General features: G+C 34.8%; 3 protein-coding genes across 3 annotated transcripts; 2 read left to right on the forward strand and 1 right to left on the reverse strand.

The window, feature by feature from the left end:
* Positions 1-1,772: 1,772 nt before the first annotated feature.
* On the forward strand, positions 1,773-4,073 carry LOC122605751 (ascus wall endo-1,3(4)-beta-glucanase-like). The gene has a single exon (XM_043778706.1). It carries the CDS (start codon positions 1,777-1,779, stop codon positions 3,835-3,837), a length of 2,061 nt encoding a protein of 686 aa, XP_043634641.1. The 5' UTR covers positions 1,773-1,776; the 3' UTR covers positions 3,838-4,073.
* A 4,849-nt stretch (positions 4,074-8,922) lies between these two features.
* On the reverse strand, positions 8,923-10,948 carry LOC122604711 (homeobox-leucine zipper protein HDG11-like). Its single transcript, XM_043777582.1, has 8 exons — positions 10,586-10,948; positions 10,401-10,490; positions 10,109-10,291; positions 9,807-9,990; positions 9,439-9,713; positions 9,284-9,370; positions 9,073-9,209; positions 8,923-8,989 (listed from the first exon to the last, which is right to left on the reverse strand). Exons 1-8 carry the CDS (start codon positions 10,946-10,948, stop codon positions 8,923-8,925), a joined length of 1,386 nt encoding a protein of 461 aa, XP_043633517.1.
* A 4,795-nt stretch (positions 10,949-15,743) lies between these two features.
* LOC122604014 (ascus wall endo-1,3(4)-beta-glucanase-like) lies at positions 15,744-18,029 on the forward strand. Its single transcript, XM_043776899.1, has one exon. The coding sequence runs from the start codon at positions 15,747-15,749 to the stop codon at positions 17,811-17,813; it is 2,067 nt and encodes a 688-aa protein (XP_043632834.1). The 5' UTR covers positions 15,744-15,746; the 3' UTR covers positions 17,814-18,029.
* The last annotated feature ends 1,466 nt before the right edge of the window (positions 18,030-19,495 follow it).

A 19,495-nucleotide genomic window follows, 5' to 3' on the forward strand; every position in this document is an offset into this window, starting at 1 on the left:
TAGTGACAATCAAGACACTGACAAATGATGGTCAGGATCTTGCCCACAATAATATGATCTTACAACTTATTACGGTGTTTGGTTGATAGGTATGAAAATTGAGGTAATAATTTTACATTCCATTGAACATGTTTGATTTTTTATGGTCCAAACATAGATGAAAACATGAAATTATTATTTGAGATGATTGAAATAATTTCAATGTTTTATAAATATTGATTGTAATTAATGACCGCTCTTGAGTTTGAGAGTCGGTATGTTGTAAATAAAATTTACTTTTCAATAAAAAAAAAAGTTTAATGGAGTGGATTTGAAAACTGAAAATTAAACCCATCAATTTATACATGTTTAACACTCATCAAAGGGGATGAATTTAAATACACATTCTCAATTCTTATTCAAATTCATATCTATAGCGATCCTTATTTTCAAACCAAATACCCCTTTTAACTCTACTATTTTAATCGAGAATATACATGCGATTTAGAAGAAAAAAACATTGTTGACATGCAGCCTATAATGATTGGTTAAGATTGATAAAAAGTTAGGTTATACGAGTACTTATATTATATAGATATATTTATGAACAAAAGAGAAGTCAACGAAAATTATCAAATGCCGGTTTAAAAAAACAACTAAAATTGTATGACATTCATAAATGTTCATCTGTTATTTTATTATTATTATAAATCATTACTCGATATTAAACGAGAACAATATTAATGACTTTCAAAGTTATAGATCTATCTATTATATTAATAAAAAAAAATTATAATGATATAAGATTATTTAAAAGTTGTATTATCACACATCCTTTTAATTTAATTATGACATCATTATATTTTTTTATTTAAAATTCAAAATATCTTTTAAAAAAAAAATATGTATCATTAATATAAATTTTTATTAAATGTCTACATTATTATGTAAAATTTTAATCAGCCTATTTTTTCGTTATAATAGACCGAACACTGCGATGCTTTTTTTTTCAGATAACGTTTTTGTTTTTGTTTTTGCCAACTGAATGTGTTTTAATGTGTGTCCACAACTATACAACTGTTGTTTCCGTTTAGTTTTGTTTTTTGTTTAATAATTTATCACAACTTTTCAACTTGATATGACAACATATTTTAAAACTATCCGATATCATTTGGTTTATTTGCAAAACGTTTATTAGTTAACCCGGGTTGATTAGCTAGTAGTCATAATATTATAGCATTCTTGGTTGTTTATAGGTAATATATTAGGTGAATGAGTTGATACAGATTTTTACTAACTTTTAACGGGTTAAAACTTTTGGTGTTATATGCATCATATTTTAGATCAATGAGCAATTTTATATCAATACCATATACGTATCGTTTTGAATTTGTGACTTTTAAATCGATTTGAACTTATTGGAAGGTGTAGACTTTTTCGCACATCATTTTCCCTTTTTAGCTTTTCGTCAATGTATTAAAAGGGTTCAAACTATTATCATTGAATGCATTAAAATGATGTAAAAACATGATGCAATACTATTCAAACTACTCGTGTTATTTTGCATAAAATATGTCTCTGTACTATGTCATAATGCTAAAATCATCACTTGTTTCGATTCAAATCCAAATTTTTTTTAAAAAACAAACAGTTCCATCTCTTCTTAAACCACTTGGACAAAAAGGCAAAAAGCTAAATGAAAATATCCGCCATTGACTATTGACCTCTTACTCATTTTGGTATCTATATATATACCATCATTCTTCATGCTAATTTATTCCTCACCAAGTCTTAAAAATGCTAATTTTATGGTCTTATTTGTTTCTTTTCACATTTGGATACAACTCCCCTGTACCCTCTCTAGCTCAGCCTACCACCACCATCACCACCGGCAGCCCATTCACTTTTCCAGCGGCCCGGTCCACTGTCTTACCCGACCCGTCAACATACTTCTCTTCCAACCTCCTTTCATCTCCTCTCCCCACTAACACATTCTTCCAAAACTTTGTTCTCAACAATGGCAGTCAACCAGAATACATACACCCATATCTCATTCAATCATCATTTTCATCACTTTCTGTTTCTTACCCATTTATCTTCTCCAACTCTTCTTTCACATCCCAAATCTTTAGCCCGGATTTCACCATATCCGGGTTAAATAACCCGAATCCGAACCAAACCCATGTCATATCTTCCTTTGATGACCTTAGTGTCACTTTAGACATTAAACCCAGCTTAAGATTCTTTCTTGTTAGAGGCAGCCCATTCTTAACATGTCAGGTATTACAAAGTTTGAAACTTTCCATTTCAACTATTCATAAAGTTGTTAACTTTGTTCCTAATTCATCAAAAACTAGATTTAAGATTAATCTTGATAATGGTCAAACATGGATTTTGTATGCATCTTCACCTATAACTTTGTCCCATGATGTTTCCAAGATTTTTTCAAAAGAATATAGTGGTGTAATAAGACTTGCTGTATTGCCTAACTCGAATTCTAAATATGAATCGGTTCTTGATAAGTTTAGTACTCGTTATCCTGTTTCGGGTCGTGCTGTGTTTAGTAAACCATCTTCTGTTGAATACAAATGGGAGAAGAAAGGGAGTGGTGATTTTTTAATGTTAGCAAACCCTTTACATATTCGTCTTCTTGACGACGATAGTGATATTAAGATTCTTGATGATTTCAAGTACAATAGTATAGATGGTGAGCTTGTTGGTGTTGTTGGTGATTCATGGGTCTTGAAAACAGATTTGGTTCCTATAACGTGGCATTCGATAAAAGGCGTTAAACAAGAGTCATACCCTGAAATTATCAAGGCACTTATGCAAGATGTGAAGGAATTGAATTCAAGTAACATATCTACTACATCATCATACTTTTTTGGGAAATTGGTAGCAAGGGGAGCTAGGTTAGCATTGATAGCTGAAGAGATTGGTTATCTTAATGTGATGCCGAAAATTAAAACTTTCTTGAAAGGTACTATTGAGCCATGGTTAAATGGTACATTTGATGGTAACGCGTTTTTGTATGATAAATCATGGCGTGGACTTATAACTAGAGCAGGGTCTAATGATACTACAGGAGATTTTGGTTTTGGGATCTACAATGATCACCATTTTCATATCGGTTACTATCTTTATGGAATTGCTGTCCTTGCTAAGATAGATCCTGATTGGGGAAGAAAGTATAGACCTCAAGCATACTCTTTGATGCTAGATTTCATGACATTGGATAAAGGTCCAGATTTGAAGTATACCCGTTTAAGAAACTTTGATTCGTGGAAGCTACACTCATGGGCTGCAGGATTGACAGAATTTGAAAATGGAAGGAATCAAGAAAGTACAAGTGAAGCTGTGAACGCGTATTACTCTGCTGCTTTAATGGGGTTAGCTTATGAAGATAAACGTCTAGTTACACTTGCAACGTTGCTTACCACGGTTGAAATTCATGCTGCACAAACATGGTGGCATGTTAAAGAAGACAGTAAACTCTATGGTGCAGATTTCACTCGTGAGAATAGAGTCGTGGGAATTCTTTGGGCTAACAAAAGAGATAGTATCCTATGGTTTGCCCCAGCCGATCAGAGAGAGTTTAGGCTCGGAATTCAGCTACTCCCTATTACACCGATCGCAGAAGTCTTATTTTCGGATGTGGAGTATGTAAAACAGCTTGTAGATTGGACTTTGCCTTCTTTGAAAAGAAAAGGTGTTGGTGAAGGATGGAAAGGATTTGTGTATGCATTGGAAGGTATTTATGAGAACAATATTGCTCTCAAGAAAATCAGAAAGTTAACTGGACATGATGATGGGAATTCACTAAGTAATATGTTATGGTGGATCTTTAGCAGGGGATGATGATAAACATTTCTTGGTTTAGGTCTTATGTTGTCACTTTACAATTGATTTTTTGAAACATTTGTGTTGATTTTGTTCTGTTTTTTGGATTTGTTAGTTTGAAGTTGTTATTGGGAATAGCATGTTTGTAGGGCCATTGTTCTGAATTCTACATTCCTGCCATATGATTGGTGGGTCTGTGGTGTGTTTGTATTCATGTTTTTTTGAGTTAATATATACAAGTCGTTGCATATTAATGAGAAGGAAAAAAAAGTATTGACAAAATAAAACGTGTGAAGACAAAAAAAGACTATTAATTTAGAAGTTGTAGATCTAACTAACATGTTGAAAAATTCCATCTCAAATTCTCAACATTTTGTACTTTAGTAACCTTTTTACAACTTATATTAAATGGATAAACCATCCCATTATCATTCTTTGTTGAATTATCAAACTAATCTTGTGTTTAGTGTTATTACAAAATGCTTTAATATGTTGCATAAGTGTTTATTGCAGGTATTATATTGAAGGACCAGTTCTGGACATTTATCAGTTTGGCAGACTTAAGTTGAAGAAAAAAAGGTTGCAAGGACTAAAGTGAGTAAAGGAGAAGTGCAAGGTGTTTTATGGAAATATCGAGGCCTGTATAAAGATCTAAACAACAACCATTAGGTGTGGTTGGTGTGGCTGCTGCTCATTCGTTTCTCCCTCGAGATATCATCTTGATCAAATATATAATATGTTCTTATTTTCTGTATTGAAACTAAACAATTGTTGTTTAGATTATTCTGGTCTGTATCAAACTCTATAAATATTAATAATAAAAGCACCACCAATCGGGCCGACTACGATTGGGTATAAATTCGTTGTTACCAAAATGTCTTACGGCTTATATAAGAGAAATTAAATTATGTAGTACTATAGCCAAAATTTATATGGTTTCGAAATGCTTATTACTTGGTATCTTTGAAAGAGCGAAAAATTAAAATAAAATGGCAACGTACAAGCCTCTTAATCAGTGGTGGTTCATGATGGTAGTGGTGTGACAGCGATACTTTGTTGGGAGTGTCCGAAACTACACACATGGATAGATGTGTTGAATCCTAGCTTGAAAGAAAGGGAAATTATTTTTTAGAAAAATAACATGTATACTCGAAGAGTGCATACTCCATGCCGTGAGGGCCGATGAATGTCCTTTGATTTTCTTTTTATTTATTTTTTTGAAAAGTGAACTTCTATTAATAGTTTAATACTCACCCCGCTAAAACACCAACGGTATAAATTGCAAAGATTTACAAAAGCTTAAAATTACTCCAATCAATCCAAGAAAGGCTATATGATGTTTAGTTCCATTTCGGGTAGTGATGTTTAGTTCCATTTCCATACCATAAGTACTCCAAGGATTTGATATTTTGGATAATCCCCTGCTAGTTGTTGATGGCATTACGAAATTTGATCTCAGATTCTAATCTTTCAAATGCTCCAACAGCTAACCATGATAATGCTAATTTTGATGGCAACTTTCTCAACCTCGCTCTTTCTTTGATGTTCATGAAATACCAGGAGGTCTTTTATGTTGAAGGACATAGAAAGAAGACATGTTACACCAGTAGTCACAAATAAACTGCCAAATCTTTGCACTCGTGCCACATTTACAAAATAAATGTTCAACCGTTTCCATTGCTTCCCGGCAGAACACACATGAAGTATTCTGAACCAAACACTTACGACCTTATAACGTATCTTTAGTGCAACCATGGTATGAATTATATATGTCCATCACCGCCCTCGACATATTGCATTTTCTTGGAACCCATGCATTTACACCAGTTGAACACATACCTGGTGCTGAAATCTTTGTCCTTTGATTAAATAACAAGTCTGTATACATATACTTTTACCTATATGCTGAAAACTAACCTATGTTTTACAACCTCATATGCATAATGCATGTACAGCCAGTGTCTTTACTTCTACACTTATATATACACACACATCTATATCTTTCTCTCTTTTCCGATGACCCCTTGCTTCCGACGACCATTTATTGTTGTAGTATTGCGTTCTAACATGCATCTAGTTAGGCAGTTTTGTTAGCCGTTTAAAAACAATAACTAGTTGGTTTGCGTCTGCGCTTGCGACGAGAATAACTTTTATTTAAAGCAAGCACAACTTCCTTTGTAAATCATCAATCGAATACATTGGTGGATCCAGTGTGAATTAGGGGGTCCTAGGAACTCTTCCATCTAGCCCGTAAAATATCAATAAAGATATATTCCATCTTTGTTACAAATATCTTTTTTTAGATATTTACTAAAGTAAAAAAATGGTTGCTTTTATTTTATCTATGTTATTTTTTTATTTTTTTTAAAAAGTGTGGATCATTTGCTCGCAACAAAAGATCTAACTTACGTTGTCTTAACCGGGAGCCCCTTATCTTCAATACTTAGTGGGGGGAGAAATTCCCAACCAAACCGTCCGAAGGCACGACATTTAATTGGGATAAAACTCTGCTCGGGCCCCTCTGCAGAACTCAACCCTGCTTCACTTGAGGACTTTACTGTGAAATTCTTTTTAAATATCTTTCTCATGTCTTGAACTCGAGACTACTAGTATATAAAGTTGGTGTTCAACCATTCTTTTTTTTTTTTTTGTGGAAACTGGACAGTGCAAAAGCTGTTGGTATAATTCGGGCTAAGGATCAAAATAAGAATGATGTTTTACTTGTACGCCAATGTTTGTTACTATGGATGTTTTAGTTTAATCTTAGTCGTACTTGTGACATTGTTTATACATAGTTATAGCATTGTGTATAATTCAGGCTCATGATCATACGAATAATCAACTTTTAATGGTATATCAATGTATACTACTACTACATAACCTGGTGAAGCGGAGATAACCAAAAAATTTAGGCCCAAGCAAATTTTTTTAACTGGAAATAAACAAATATATTTTGCATTGCCATACAAAAGAAACACTACAGCAAAGTAGCAAACAGTAGCATTCTGCCTCAAATCAAAGTACCCAAACTCCAAAGTACAAACACATCTAAATTGCGCTTACAGGTCATCTCATTACATACTCATGAGAAGCTCTTAAACAAACTACATACGAAAAGGGTAGAGAAAAAGATCTAAAGTCTTACCACAGGACGCTTGAAGATGCTAGGAACCGTGAAAATCACATGTCCAGATATTAGATATACGAGCAGCAAGCAATAAAAGCTACATATGAAATATGATTGTAAAATTTAGTAACAGCCCCTGTCCGAATTAAAATTTGCATTTCCATTATGCTTTTCACAACCTCATTTTCATTGTCATAAAAAAACTGAAGTAAAGAAACAAACTTTATGAATAAAAGATACACTGCAAATCATGTTTTGAATCGTGTTTGATCTCAAATGGGCAGGTATATTAATCATCACAATCAACTGACATATGATGCGCATATGCGCTCAGCCGCTCACATACACACACTAACAAAACCCAACCCTAAAACAATAGAATCATAAAAGAAAAAATATACAAATTAATGTTATGTGCTTCTCATTCACTTTAAGAAGAATAAAGAAAGGAAGAGGATTCGAGTCTTGGCCCTTGATTCCCCTCTCATAAAAAAAATATATATATGTACATATATACATGAATATTTAATCCACCACATCTTTATAAAAACCATATTAGCATTCAACTATTGGAAAAGAAAGAAAAAGAAGCAAATGAATGATACCTCAAGAGCTTGTAAAATAAGGTCAAATCCTTTTTCTTGCTATAAACCCCCCAAAGGATTTAGGACTCAACAACAATTTCTACTTGGGTGATGAAAGCATACATGGACTGATGGACGAATCGGTATTCAGATTCCACCGGCAAACAGAATAACAATAACCACATCACCCGATCTAGTTGGGATAAATCTCATATTCACTCCCAGATATTTTGCCATAGTGCATATATAGTGCAACCATAATAGATAAAACATCATGGCAACATAGTCAAATTTTTACAAAAGTTGGCTAGACAAGACTAAATAGTTCATGGTAGACACAAAAGTTACAGTAAATAAAGTGGCCTCATGGGCAGACAACTACTTGAAACTAAGAGTAGCTACTCATAATTAATTGAAACCATAATAGTGCTCCAATCCAGTGATCAGTATTATAAGCAGTCAGTCAATACGTGTTGCGCTTCCTCTTCTTGTTGGTTGAACCACTGTTGCGCTTCCTCTTCTTGTTGGTTGAACCGTAGTTTCCTGTTATTCGTTGTATGAAATAATTAGACCAAAAGGTAAAGAAAATGAATCAACTAAACAAGTTCCGAAGCACTACATTTATTTTCATCCTGAAATACAAAATCCGTAAGTTTTTAATTGATGATCAACGATGACTGAAATCATCCAAGGGCTTTAGTTTATGCAATGATAAAACCTACAAGATTTCCCTTTTGAGAAACAACACCAACAAACATGAGAACGGACCCTGGCTCTATAATAAAGAACAATGCAATGCTGCTTAACGTATAATTAAATATCGCTGATCAGGAGATTTATTCAGATTTCTATCCCAATGGAATGTCTAATATATACGACTGCCATCAATTTCAGATTGAACACGTTGGTCTCGCACAGTGCAAGTTACCCCTCTTTTAACAATCTGTTTTTGATGTTCATATAATTACAAAATACACAGGTTAGCAAAAAACAAGTGCTACTCGTGTATGGAAAAAGCTTATTCTGACAAGGCGTATTCTATCATAACTCGTTCCTGCCAAGAAAAAAAGTGCAGCACCAATAAATTCATGAGATATTATTTGTAATATAGCTCCGCTGAGTCCCGTATCGGTTATAGAAGCAATTCCTAAAACAAGTGCTACTCATGTATGGGAAAAGCTTATTCTGACCAAACACTAGTAAAAGCAACGGGACTTTTGTGTGTTTTTGATTGTGTTCGTTAGTGATAGTGATAAAAAGAACAATAGTAAAACACATCTCATATACAAAACGAATTGCCACCCATAAATACCTTTGTCTTTCGGGTTGTCCAAGGCCTCTTCAATTTTGATAATAGCATCTCCCATAAATTTAGTGATGGCCTTTTTTAAGTTAGGCCATGATCCCTTTATGCGACGAGCCTCCTGCTGTAGACCCAGTGTGACATATGAACCACCACCTGTATTGCCACTTCCACTGGCACTACTGTTCAGGTGGCTGTTGGAACTGATGGCAATCCCTGTTGTACCAATTAGAGGATACTTCTTGGGACTTTGACCAAGTTTGGCAAGATCAAACGACGGCTCACTTGGAGTAACCAAGGACCACACCACTAGTGAGCCTGACCGGCTAACACTCACCTCTTGGAGTAAGAGCTCATTGCCAAATGACTGATTAGCCTGTTGCAACAAATATGTCTAATGTAAAACACACCAAATTAAGTCACCCCAAAAAAACTTGTGTGTCAACATACCTGAACTGATATCTTGTTCCTGGGGTCACCACCAGTTGTGTAACATGCCACCTCTGTGAGTGGACCAATCCTCCCAGACGCATCCAGCTGTGAAAACAAAGTTAAGATGGAATATGATTGAGTGCGTATGTGTGTGTGAATGTATAGTACAGTACCTCGTGACGTCTACGTTCATCCCCAAGGATTTTTAAGACGAAGTCTGGAGAATGTGGCAGACTAAAGGTGGCGGTTGCTAATATGACAAGTTCAGTTGGATCATTATGATAGCGGGAGAAGTTGACCTTTAAAAGAACCTTCGACTGAGGGGGGGCAGAAACACACAAGGACTGCGGATTTTTCCAACCAAAAGAAATAATATTTAAACAGAAGTGATGAACCATCCTTTTTGAAAACCTCATCACACATCTCTTCTCCCACTCCCATGGATCCTCTGTCCATGAATCAGATACTCAATCATGATATGCAGATCAACAGTTGGTCATTCACCACTACATAAAAAGTTAATGAACAGAGAAGAATGTACCTTCTGCTAAGTTTGGATTGAAAAAATAAGCCTTCGTCTGATGAAAAGATCTTCTTTCACACGATCGTTCAAGGCACGCAACCCATCGATCGGCTCCAAATGCAAAGCCTCTACTGCACAGATCGTTGTAGAGCTTGGGGTCTAGGTAACTTTGTTTGAATTCCAAATGCTCCACCCATGTGACCTGTTCAAATCAGGATATAAGGCAACGTGTCATACATGATGTGTGTGTGTGTGTGTGCACGCGTGTTTAGTGTGGTTGTTTACGGACAGCAAATGAAAGAAGTGTGATCATAAAACACCTGGGACAATCCATCGGCCGTTCCTTGAATCAAACACCCACAAGGGTAACCAACGTTTAGCGAGCTGTCAACTGACACGTCAGCTACTACCCAAGTCGAGTCATCGATTTTTTTACAAGTTCTGAGGATAACAAAGATCCTTTCGGGAACAAGAGGTGTAGTCGCCTGCAACTGTGTTTGGATCTGAGGGGCAAAATACGTACAGCATGGTAAGCAAGGAAAGAAACAAACGTATGCGTGCAGAAAACAATTTTTAAAAAAATTAGCGAGTGGAGGAGGGCGGGTGACATACAAGCTGCACGGAGCCATCTGGGGTACGAGACAAGAATCGAAGACCAGCAGCTGTTGACACTATGGATGGGAACAGATATAGCCAAGCTTTCTGGAAAGATGGAATAGAAAAGTTAACAGATTGGATAACAAACTTTATAATTAAAGTAACTGAACAAAGAATGATATTTTGAAAATACGACGTACAGGACAGGTGAACTTCTTGGCCAGGGAGGAGTGTTCCATGTTAACAATAGCAGAAGCCCTGGATGAGTGAGTCCATGAAGAATTTGGCCCATCAACATCTGGTGTGCTGCTGCTGCTGCTGCTGGTCCTCTTACACTTGAGCCTGGGGAAAGTTTGTTGATAATGTAGCTGGCTAAGAAGGCCGTCGTTGGTCCAGAAAAGGCCATCTTTGTCGAGAGCAAGAGCAGACAACTCATGGACAGCGCAGTCAGCAACGAGGGAGTGGTCGATACATCCATTCTTTGCTAAGAAACCGGTAATGACTGGACGTGATGTTGGATCAAACTGTACGTATGATTTGGAAACATCAACATATATGTACATACACACACACACACACATAATGTAACGATGATAATAATAATAACTAATCATCCATTCATATATACTAACTTGATTGATTGTTAAAAAGGCATGCAGGCTAATAATAACAAGGAATTATTAATGATAAATATGAACAACCCAATCCATATATATACGATTAAGTAAATGAAAACCGTTTAGTTATAATAACTTTAGCTATAACGAATTGAATAAGTAATAAAAAAGAAGAAGAAGAAGAAAAAATTAACCTGCTGTTGTGCTGGTAATGGAGCAAAAGAAATAGCACCTTTAAGCAGCTCCAATTCGAGAGACATTTGTTTTGCTTGTTTTTCCCGCAGATACTCGTACTAACATTAACATTTAATATTAATAAATAAATAAATAAAATCCTCGATCGAGCATCATCATCAAAATATATAGTAATCGATAAAATAATAGTAATGGGAATTTCATGTATAGAGATATGTGCGTACCCAATAACCTTCTTCTTCAGAGTCTAAAAAACGTTCTCTTTCTTCTTTACGTACATAAACACGCTCATCTTTTTTAGGGTCTAAAGTAACTTCTCGTTTTTCATGTGTTTGGCTCTGATGAGTCTGCTAAAAGATAAAGTTAAAATTTTTTTAACAAAAAAGGAACATCATCATCAAAATTGAAAATCAAAATTTTTGAGTAATAAGGTACGTACATCTAAGAAACCACCTGCTGCTTCTGCCTTTCTTTTTAGGAATTCCAGATATGCCATCGATCGATAATTCCACCGGAGATTTCTCTTATATTCTCAGAGTTCTTTTTTTAAGGAAAAAATAAAAGAAGACGGGATAGAGAAGAAAAGATAAAAAAATATATATTTATAAAATCAAAAGAAAGTGAATAAAAAGATTTATATATATTTTTGAGTTATAAATATATGTAATTTTACATTTATAAATTATAATTCATATAAAGGTTTGAAGGGTATTGATAAATTTATAGCTTATCCTTCTAAATCTTGTCAAATATAGAGAGAGTTTTTAGGTCCTAACCCTCCATTTTTCCTTTCCATTACTTTCCTTTCTTTTAATAAAAAAAACTCAAGAATACAAAAACATAAGTTTTCTATCATTTAGGTAGAAACTGGAAGCAGTCTCTCTACTTAGGTAGGGGTAAGATCTGTCTACATCTTAACCTCTCCCATACACCGTCGAGGTATTGGGGCTCAAAACCAGCGAAAGGCGGTACTGAGCAGTTCTTTCTTACTTTCTTGACAAAAACATAAGTTTTCATCTTCTTCCCTTTCTTATCCCGTAACAATAAAACTCAAAAGTGCACCCTTAGGGTTTTCTCTCACTTTTATTTCTCCCTTTCCTTTTCCCATAGCCCTCTTTTTATTTTATTTACTTACATATATACCGAAATCAAACCAATCAGAGATCTTAGAGCAATTGTCACAAATCGTCCATGTGGTTCTCTCTCTCTCTCCCTCTTCCATTAAGTATCCCTAGGGTATTCATTTCTATCGCTAACCGTTCCTCTCACTAACCACCGTCACTTTTGATCCGTTAAACCTTATCCGTACACCAACCACATTATTTTTATTTATTTTTTTTAATCCTTGAATTCATTATTTACATTTACATGAACGAGTCATATGCCCGCGCAATGCGGCGTCAATGGTGGTGGCGGTGACGGTTGTGTCGAAAGCGCTGGCTGTGACAGGTAGTGAGAGCGGCAATGATGGTGAATATTAAAATAATTAATGTTAAAGGTGCGTGGTAATGTACTTATTTTAATAGCTGAGGAGTTTATTTTGTAAATTATTTAGTTAAGGGTATTATACATAGATATTAGGTAAAGATATTTAAATTAGTAAATAAATAAAAGAGGTATTTTGGGTAGTTTAAAGTTGTAATTTGAGAAAAAGGAGAGGAGTTGATGATTTATATAATAGTATAGATATAAATCTAGATAAATATAGATATTTTTTAATTTATAAACACATGGTGATTGGACCATGTGAAATATAGAAGCTTTGAAGCTCGTAAAAGTTGTATAAGAATTTATGTCGACGGACAAGTGAAAACCCAATGGTCACTAGTAGTTCATCAAATGTTACATTTATACGAATCTATACTTCTATGTACACAAACCATTTATGTTTGTCATCTGCTTACAATTTTGGCAGCATGGACTATGTTTAGGACATCTGTGAATAGCCAAATACAGTCCCGCCATCTAACATGGTTCATTTACTATGTGTTGCATCTTCTATGTTGATCAATGGGTTTTTTTATTTTACAAATAATGTAGTGGGGAGAAATATATATTTCAAAAACACTCAACGTTGAAAACACTATTGCCTTGCGCCACAACAACATAAAGCGAGTGTACGGTTAATCATGTCGTCTATTTGTTCATCAAACAGCAGGTTGTCATCCCATGGGGATGAATGATTGATTTAAGAATTTGTTGACGATTCTCCCGAGGTATAAAGCATGGTGATGCTTAACGCCATGTCAGTGTATGTGTTTGTGTGGGTGATGGAGCCATTTCACAGGAGATGTGAGAATGAGTCCTCTATCAAGGTTATGCCCTTTTTATATAGAAGGAGCTTGTCTTGTAGAACAAGCGGGGAGATTTGGAAGAATCTCTGACTAAATGTGTGGGATAACAGCGAGTTGGTTGAGATATGGGCAGGAAGATAATATTTTCCATATTTGGATAGAGATAAGCAGGCAAGGCTGCGTGATAAATGAAGGTTGCGTTCCGTCTAAGTCTGCGTATAGGCTCCGTAGTAAGGCTAGGTGGGTAACACCAACATCGTCCATTGGTTTGGGCTCTTCCCCTATCTTTAGTTGATGACTACTATCGATATAATTTATTTCTATCTAGTTCATGTTCACAATGAATCAAGCCCAACAACGTCCCTAAAACAGCTTCCATACATCAAATAAGTTGCATACTAAGTGAATACGGAGTAATAAATATCAATATCTCGTTAATCCTTTTGACTTATAGTCATGAATTTTTCTTTACTACTACCCATACATACATATATCTGTATCTGTATCCATCACCGTTAATCCTTTTGACTTATTGTCATGAATTCTTCTTTACTACTTCTACATACATACATATATCCATCGTCATCAATTCATCCTCTTAATCTTTGATGAGAAAATTCTTACACACCCAATTCCCATTCTTATATTCTTTCCAATTCAAGGTTTGTCTTTTCTTATAATCTAGTAATACTATAACAATAATAATAATAAATTACTATTATTATGATTATGATTTTGATTATGATTATGATTTTTGCTAAAAAAAAAATAAAAAATAAAAAATAATAATAATAATAATAAGAAGAACAACAACAACATAGTTGTGGTTTCCTTACTTCCCACATGACCTCTTTTTTTCTATTCCTTATGCTGAGCTCGAACAACAAAAGGTCAAAGGTTTGGGTTTTCTTTCTTTCCTTGGGCTGACTTCACGAGCAAAAGGGCTGTAGCCCATTAGTGTTTCTTGCGTCCAGCACTCACACGCACTACATGCACCACACCTTTTTACTGTCCGCGCATTGTAGCGGCACGATCTATAACGTTTTAGACACCATAAGGGTTTATAGCGTTCAGTTTACTTTCATGAGATGCATCAATGCAAGATCTAACCATATATATCATTCTAAAAATAAGTCGTGTATTAGGTGCAAAAAATAATGAAGTGCAAACACTAACCATGAAAAATAACCACTTACAATTGTAGTGGAGGAGACCAAGACAATTAAAAAAATAAATAGTCAAAGATTAAAATTTAATATGAATATACATAGGACATAATTGGTTCATAATTTCGTGAGTTATAAAAATGTAATTATTGTTTAAACATTTTGTAATATAATATATGACAATTAAAATGTTTTTTCTTATCTGTAGCAATACCTTCAGCAATAATTTTATAGTTAAAAGAAATATCATTTTGAATTTGAGACTTTTAAGTCGATTTGAACTAATAAGAAGGTGTAGACTTCTTTGCACATCATTTTCCCCTTTTAGCTTTTCGCCAATGTATTAAAAAGGGTTCAAACCATTGTTGTTAAACTCGTACGAGTCACGAGTCGACTCGTACGAGTCGAGTCAAAATAAAGGGAAAACGAGGCGACTCGATGGAATGACTCGTTTTACCCCAAACTCGTAACATGACTCGTGTTTTGTGGTGCGAGTCGGTCCGAGTCATGTACGAGTCACGAGTCACAAAATAATTCTTAAATTTTTTTTATTTTTTAATTTTTTTTAATATAACTCTTTTATTTGCTTTTTAATTTACTTTGATTTTAATAGTATTTTTATTTTTAGCTTATCATATTAATAAATTACAATATTTTTACAATAAATAATTACACATAATTATAAAAATATACATTTTCAAATATCCTGACTCTTATGATTCGAGTCACGTTTCGAGTCACGAGCCGAAAAATCAGATTTCGAGTCGAGTCGAGATTTACGAGTCGACAATTATGGTTCAAACAATTATCATTGAATGCATTAAGATGATGTAAATATATGATGCAACAGCCATACTATTCAAACTATTATTTTGCATAAAATATCTCTATAATCATAATGCTAAGTTTGGATTTTAATTCAAAATATTTAAAAAACAAAAAGTTCCATGACTTCCATCATTCTTAAATGACTTAGACAAAAAGCTAAATGAAAATATCCGCCATTGACAATTGACCTGTTACTCATTTTGGTATCTATATATATAACATGATTCTTCATGCTAATTTATTCCTCATCAAATCTTAAAAATGCTAATTTTATGGTCTTATTTGTTTCTCTTCGCATTTGGATACAACTCCCCTGTACCCTCTCTAGCTCAGCCTACCACCACCATCACCACCGGCAGCCCATTCACTTTTCCGGCGGCCCGGTCCACTGTCTTACCCGACCCGTCAACATACTTCTCTTCCAACCTCCTTTCATCCCCTCTCCCCACTAACACATTCTTCCAAAACTTTGTTCTCAACAATGGCAGTCAACCAGAATACATACACCCATATCTCATTCAATCATCATTTTCATCACTTTCTGTTTCTTACCCATTTATCTTCTCCAACTCTTCTTTCGCATCCCAAATCTTTAGCCCGGATTTCACCATATCCGGGTTAAATAACCCGAATCCGAACCAAACCCATGTCATATCTTCCTTTGATGACCTTAGTGTCACTTTAGACCTTAAACCAAGTTTAAGATTCTTTCTTGTTAGAGGCAGCCCTTATATAACATGTCAGGTACTACAAAGTTTGAAACTTTCCATTTCAACTAATCATAAAGTTGTTAACTTTGTTCCCAATTCATCAAAAGCTAGATTTAAGATTAGTCTTGATAATGGTCAAACATGGATTTTGTATGCATCTTCACCTATAACTTTGTCCCATGATGTTTCCAAGATTGTTTCAAAAGAATTTAGTGGTGTAATAAGACTTGCAGTATTGCCTAACTCGAATTCTAAATACGAATCGGTTCTTAATAAGTTTAGTACTCGTTATCCAGTTTCGGGTCGTGCTGTGTTTAGTAAACCATCTTCTGTTGAATACAAATGGGAGAAGAAAGGGAGTGGCGATTTTTTAATGTTAGCAAACCCTTTACATATTCGTCTTCTGGACGTGGACGATGATAGTGATATTAAAGTTCTTGATGATTTTAAGTACAATAGTATAGATGGTGAGCTTGTTGGTGTTGTTGGTGATTCATGGGTCTTGAAAACAGATTTGGTTCCTATAACGTGGCATTCGATAAAAGGCGTTAAACAAGAGTCATACCCTGAAATTATCAAGGCACTTATGCAAGATGTGAAGGAATTGAATTCAAGTAATATATCTACTACATCATCATACTTTTTTGGGAAATTGGTAGCAAGGGGAGCTAGGTTAGCATTGATAGCTGAAGAGATTGGTTATCTTGATGTGATGCCGAAAATTAAAACCTTTTTGAAAGGTACTATTGAGCCGTGGTTAAATGGTACATTTGATGGTAACGCGTTTTTGTATGATAAATCATGGCGTGGACTTATAACTAGAGCAGGGTCTAATGATACTACTGGAGATTTTGGTTTTGGGATTTATAATGATCACCATTTTCATATCGGTTATTATCTTTATGGAATAGCAGTTCTTGCTAAGATAGATCCTGATTGGGGAAGAAAGTATAGACCTCAAGCATACTCTTTGATGCTAGATTTCATGACACTGGATAGAAGTCCAAATTTGAAGTATACGCGTTTGAGGAACTTTGATTCGTGGAAGCTACACTCATGGGCTGCAGGATTGACAGAGTTTGAAAACGGAAGGAATCAAGAAAGTACAAGTGAAGCTGTAAACGCGTATTACTCTGCTGCTTTAATAGGGTTAGCTTATGGAGATAAACGTCTAGTTACACTTGCAACGTTGCTTACCACGGTTGAAATTCATGCTGCGCAAACATGGTGGCATGTTAAAGAAGACAGTAAACTCTATGGTACAGATTTCACTCGTGAGAATAGAGTCGTGGGAATTCTTTGGGCTAACAAAAGAGATAGTATCCTATGGTTTGCCCCAGCCGATCAGAGAGAGTTTAGGCTCGGAATTCAGCTACTCCCTATTACACCGATCGCAGAAGTCTTATTTTCGGACGTGGAGTATGTAAAACAGCTTGTAGATTGGACTTTGCCTTCTTTGAAAAGAAAAGGTGTTGGTGAAGGATGGAAAGGATTTGTGTATGCATTGGAAGGTATTTATGAGAACAATATTGCTCTCAAGAAAATCAGAAAGTTAACTGGACATGATGATGGGAATTCACTAAGTAATATGTTATGGTGGATCTTTAGCAGGGGATGATAAACATTTATTGGTTTAGGTCTTTTGTTGTCACTTTACACTTGATTTTTTGGAACATTTGTGTTGATTTTGTTCTGTTTTTTGGATTTGTTAGTTTGAGGTTGTTATTGGGAATAGCATGTATGTGGGGCCATTGTTCTGTGTTCTACATTCCTGCCATATGATTGGTGGGTCTGTGGTGTGTTTTTATTAATGTTATTTTTGAGTTAATACTTAGGCTGGTGCTTATATCACCTTCTCCCGAGCGTCCTTGCAAGCCTAAAACGCGGACGGCTATAGGCCGTGATCTTCTATGCGTGAGTGTCCTTCCACCAATTCTTCCTTAAGAAGTTGCAAGACGTCCAAGGTGGGTCCTTTTATCTCTTTTTTGTTTTGTTTTATATATATGTAAGGTATAAATAGGTGTATTTGTGTGTGTGAGATAAATTTTATTTAATTGATGATGTGGTGAAAAAGTTCTGAAGAAGCTGTCCTTATAGACAATGAGTATCCTGAAAGGAGTCCTGTGTTATGTGATGCTGATGTGACAGTGAAAAAGTTGGAGGACGGTCCTCCTTATAAACACAACCCTTAATATATAAGTCGTTGCATATTAATGAGATGGGAAAAAAAAGTATTGACAAAATAGAACGTGTGAAGAGAAAGAAAGACTATTAATTTAGTAGTTGCAGATGTCAACTAACATGTTGAAAAATTCCATCTCAAATTCTCAACATTTTGTACTTTAGTAACCTACTAACCTTTTTGCAACTTATATTAAATGGATAATCCATTCATTATAATTCTTACCAAACATGTTTAAACGGCTTGATTGAGAGAAATTAAATTATGTAATACTAAAGCCAAGAATCATTTGGTTTCGAAATGCTTATTACTCCATGTTTTAATTTTGAAGAGCAAATGTTAAAATAAAATGCTGACGTACAAGCCTCCTCAAAGGGAAATTATTTTGCTAGAACTAGAAAAATAACATGTATAATCGAAGTCAAGAGTAGTGCATGCTTCGTGCCGTGAGGGCCGATGAATGTCCTTTAATTAAATAACAAGTCTGTATACATATATTATAGTTTTGCAATACAATGTAAAGTAATTTAAAATTATCCACTAAACTTTGTGTATAGTGTATGCAAATTAATTCATTATATTATTACATCTCTTGTCAAAATATAATGTGCAATGATTCCTTGCCCTATGTTCTTTATTATTAAGATAAGATAATGAATTTTATATTCTTTTATCTTAGAAATGCAAATTTTATAAATTTCATACATATTTATAACTAGATTAAACATAAGACGTAGTTAGACCTATATGGGGTTTTTCTTGGTCAAAAACAAAATAGAAAGTTGAATATAAATTTGTGAGCGGATGTTATCAACTATTAGTCGCATACAATTTTTCAAGGAAGTTTGAATATAAGTTTGGGTACTTTTCCTTCCGTCCCAGCAGCCAGTGGCGAAGCTAGAAAATGTTTAGTTCGGGGTCGGGATCTAAAATTTTTTTTCCTTAACGCTATTTTTCGAGTAAACAGGGGTCGAAACCGAGTATATCAAAAAAATTTTACACGAAAACAATATACCCCTACATTGCAAAAAAAATTTCGAGGGGTCGGGCGCCCCCTCCGGCCCCTTAATAGCTACGCCCCTGCCAGCAGCCTTTTGTTTTAATGAATTATAAAATAA

This window comes from Erigeron canadensis, chromosome 6 (assembly GCF_010389155.1).
Source record: "Erigeron canadensis isolate Cc75 chromosome 6, C_canadensis_v1, whole genome shotgun sequence".
Taxonomy (NCBI): Eukaryota; Viridiplantae; Streptophyta; class Magnoliopsida; order Asterales; family Asteraceae; genus Erigeron; species Erigeron canadensis.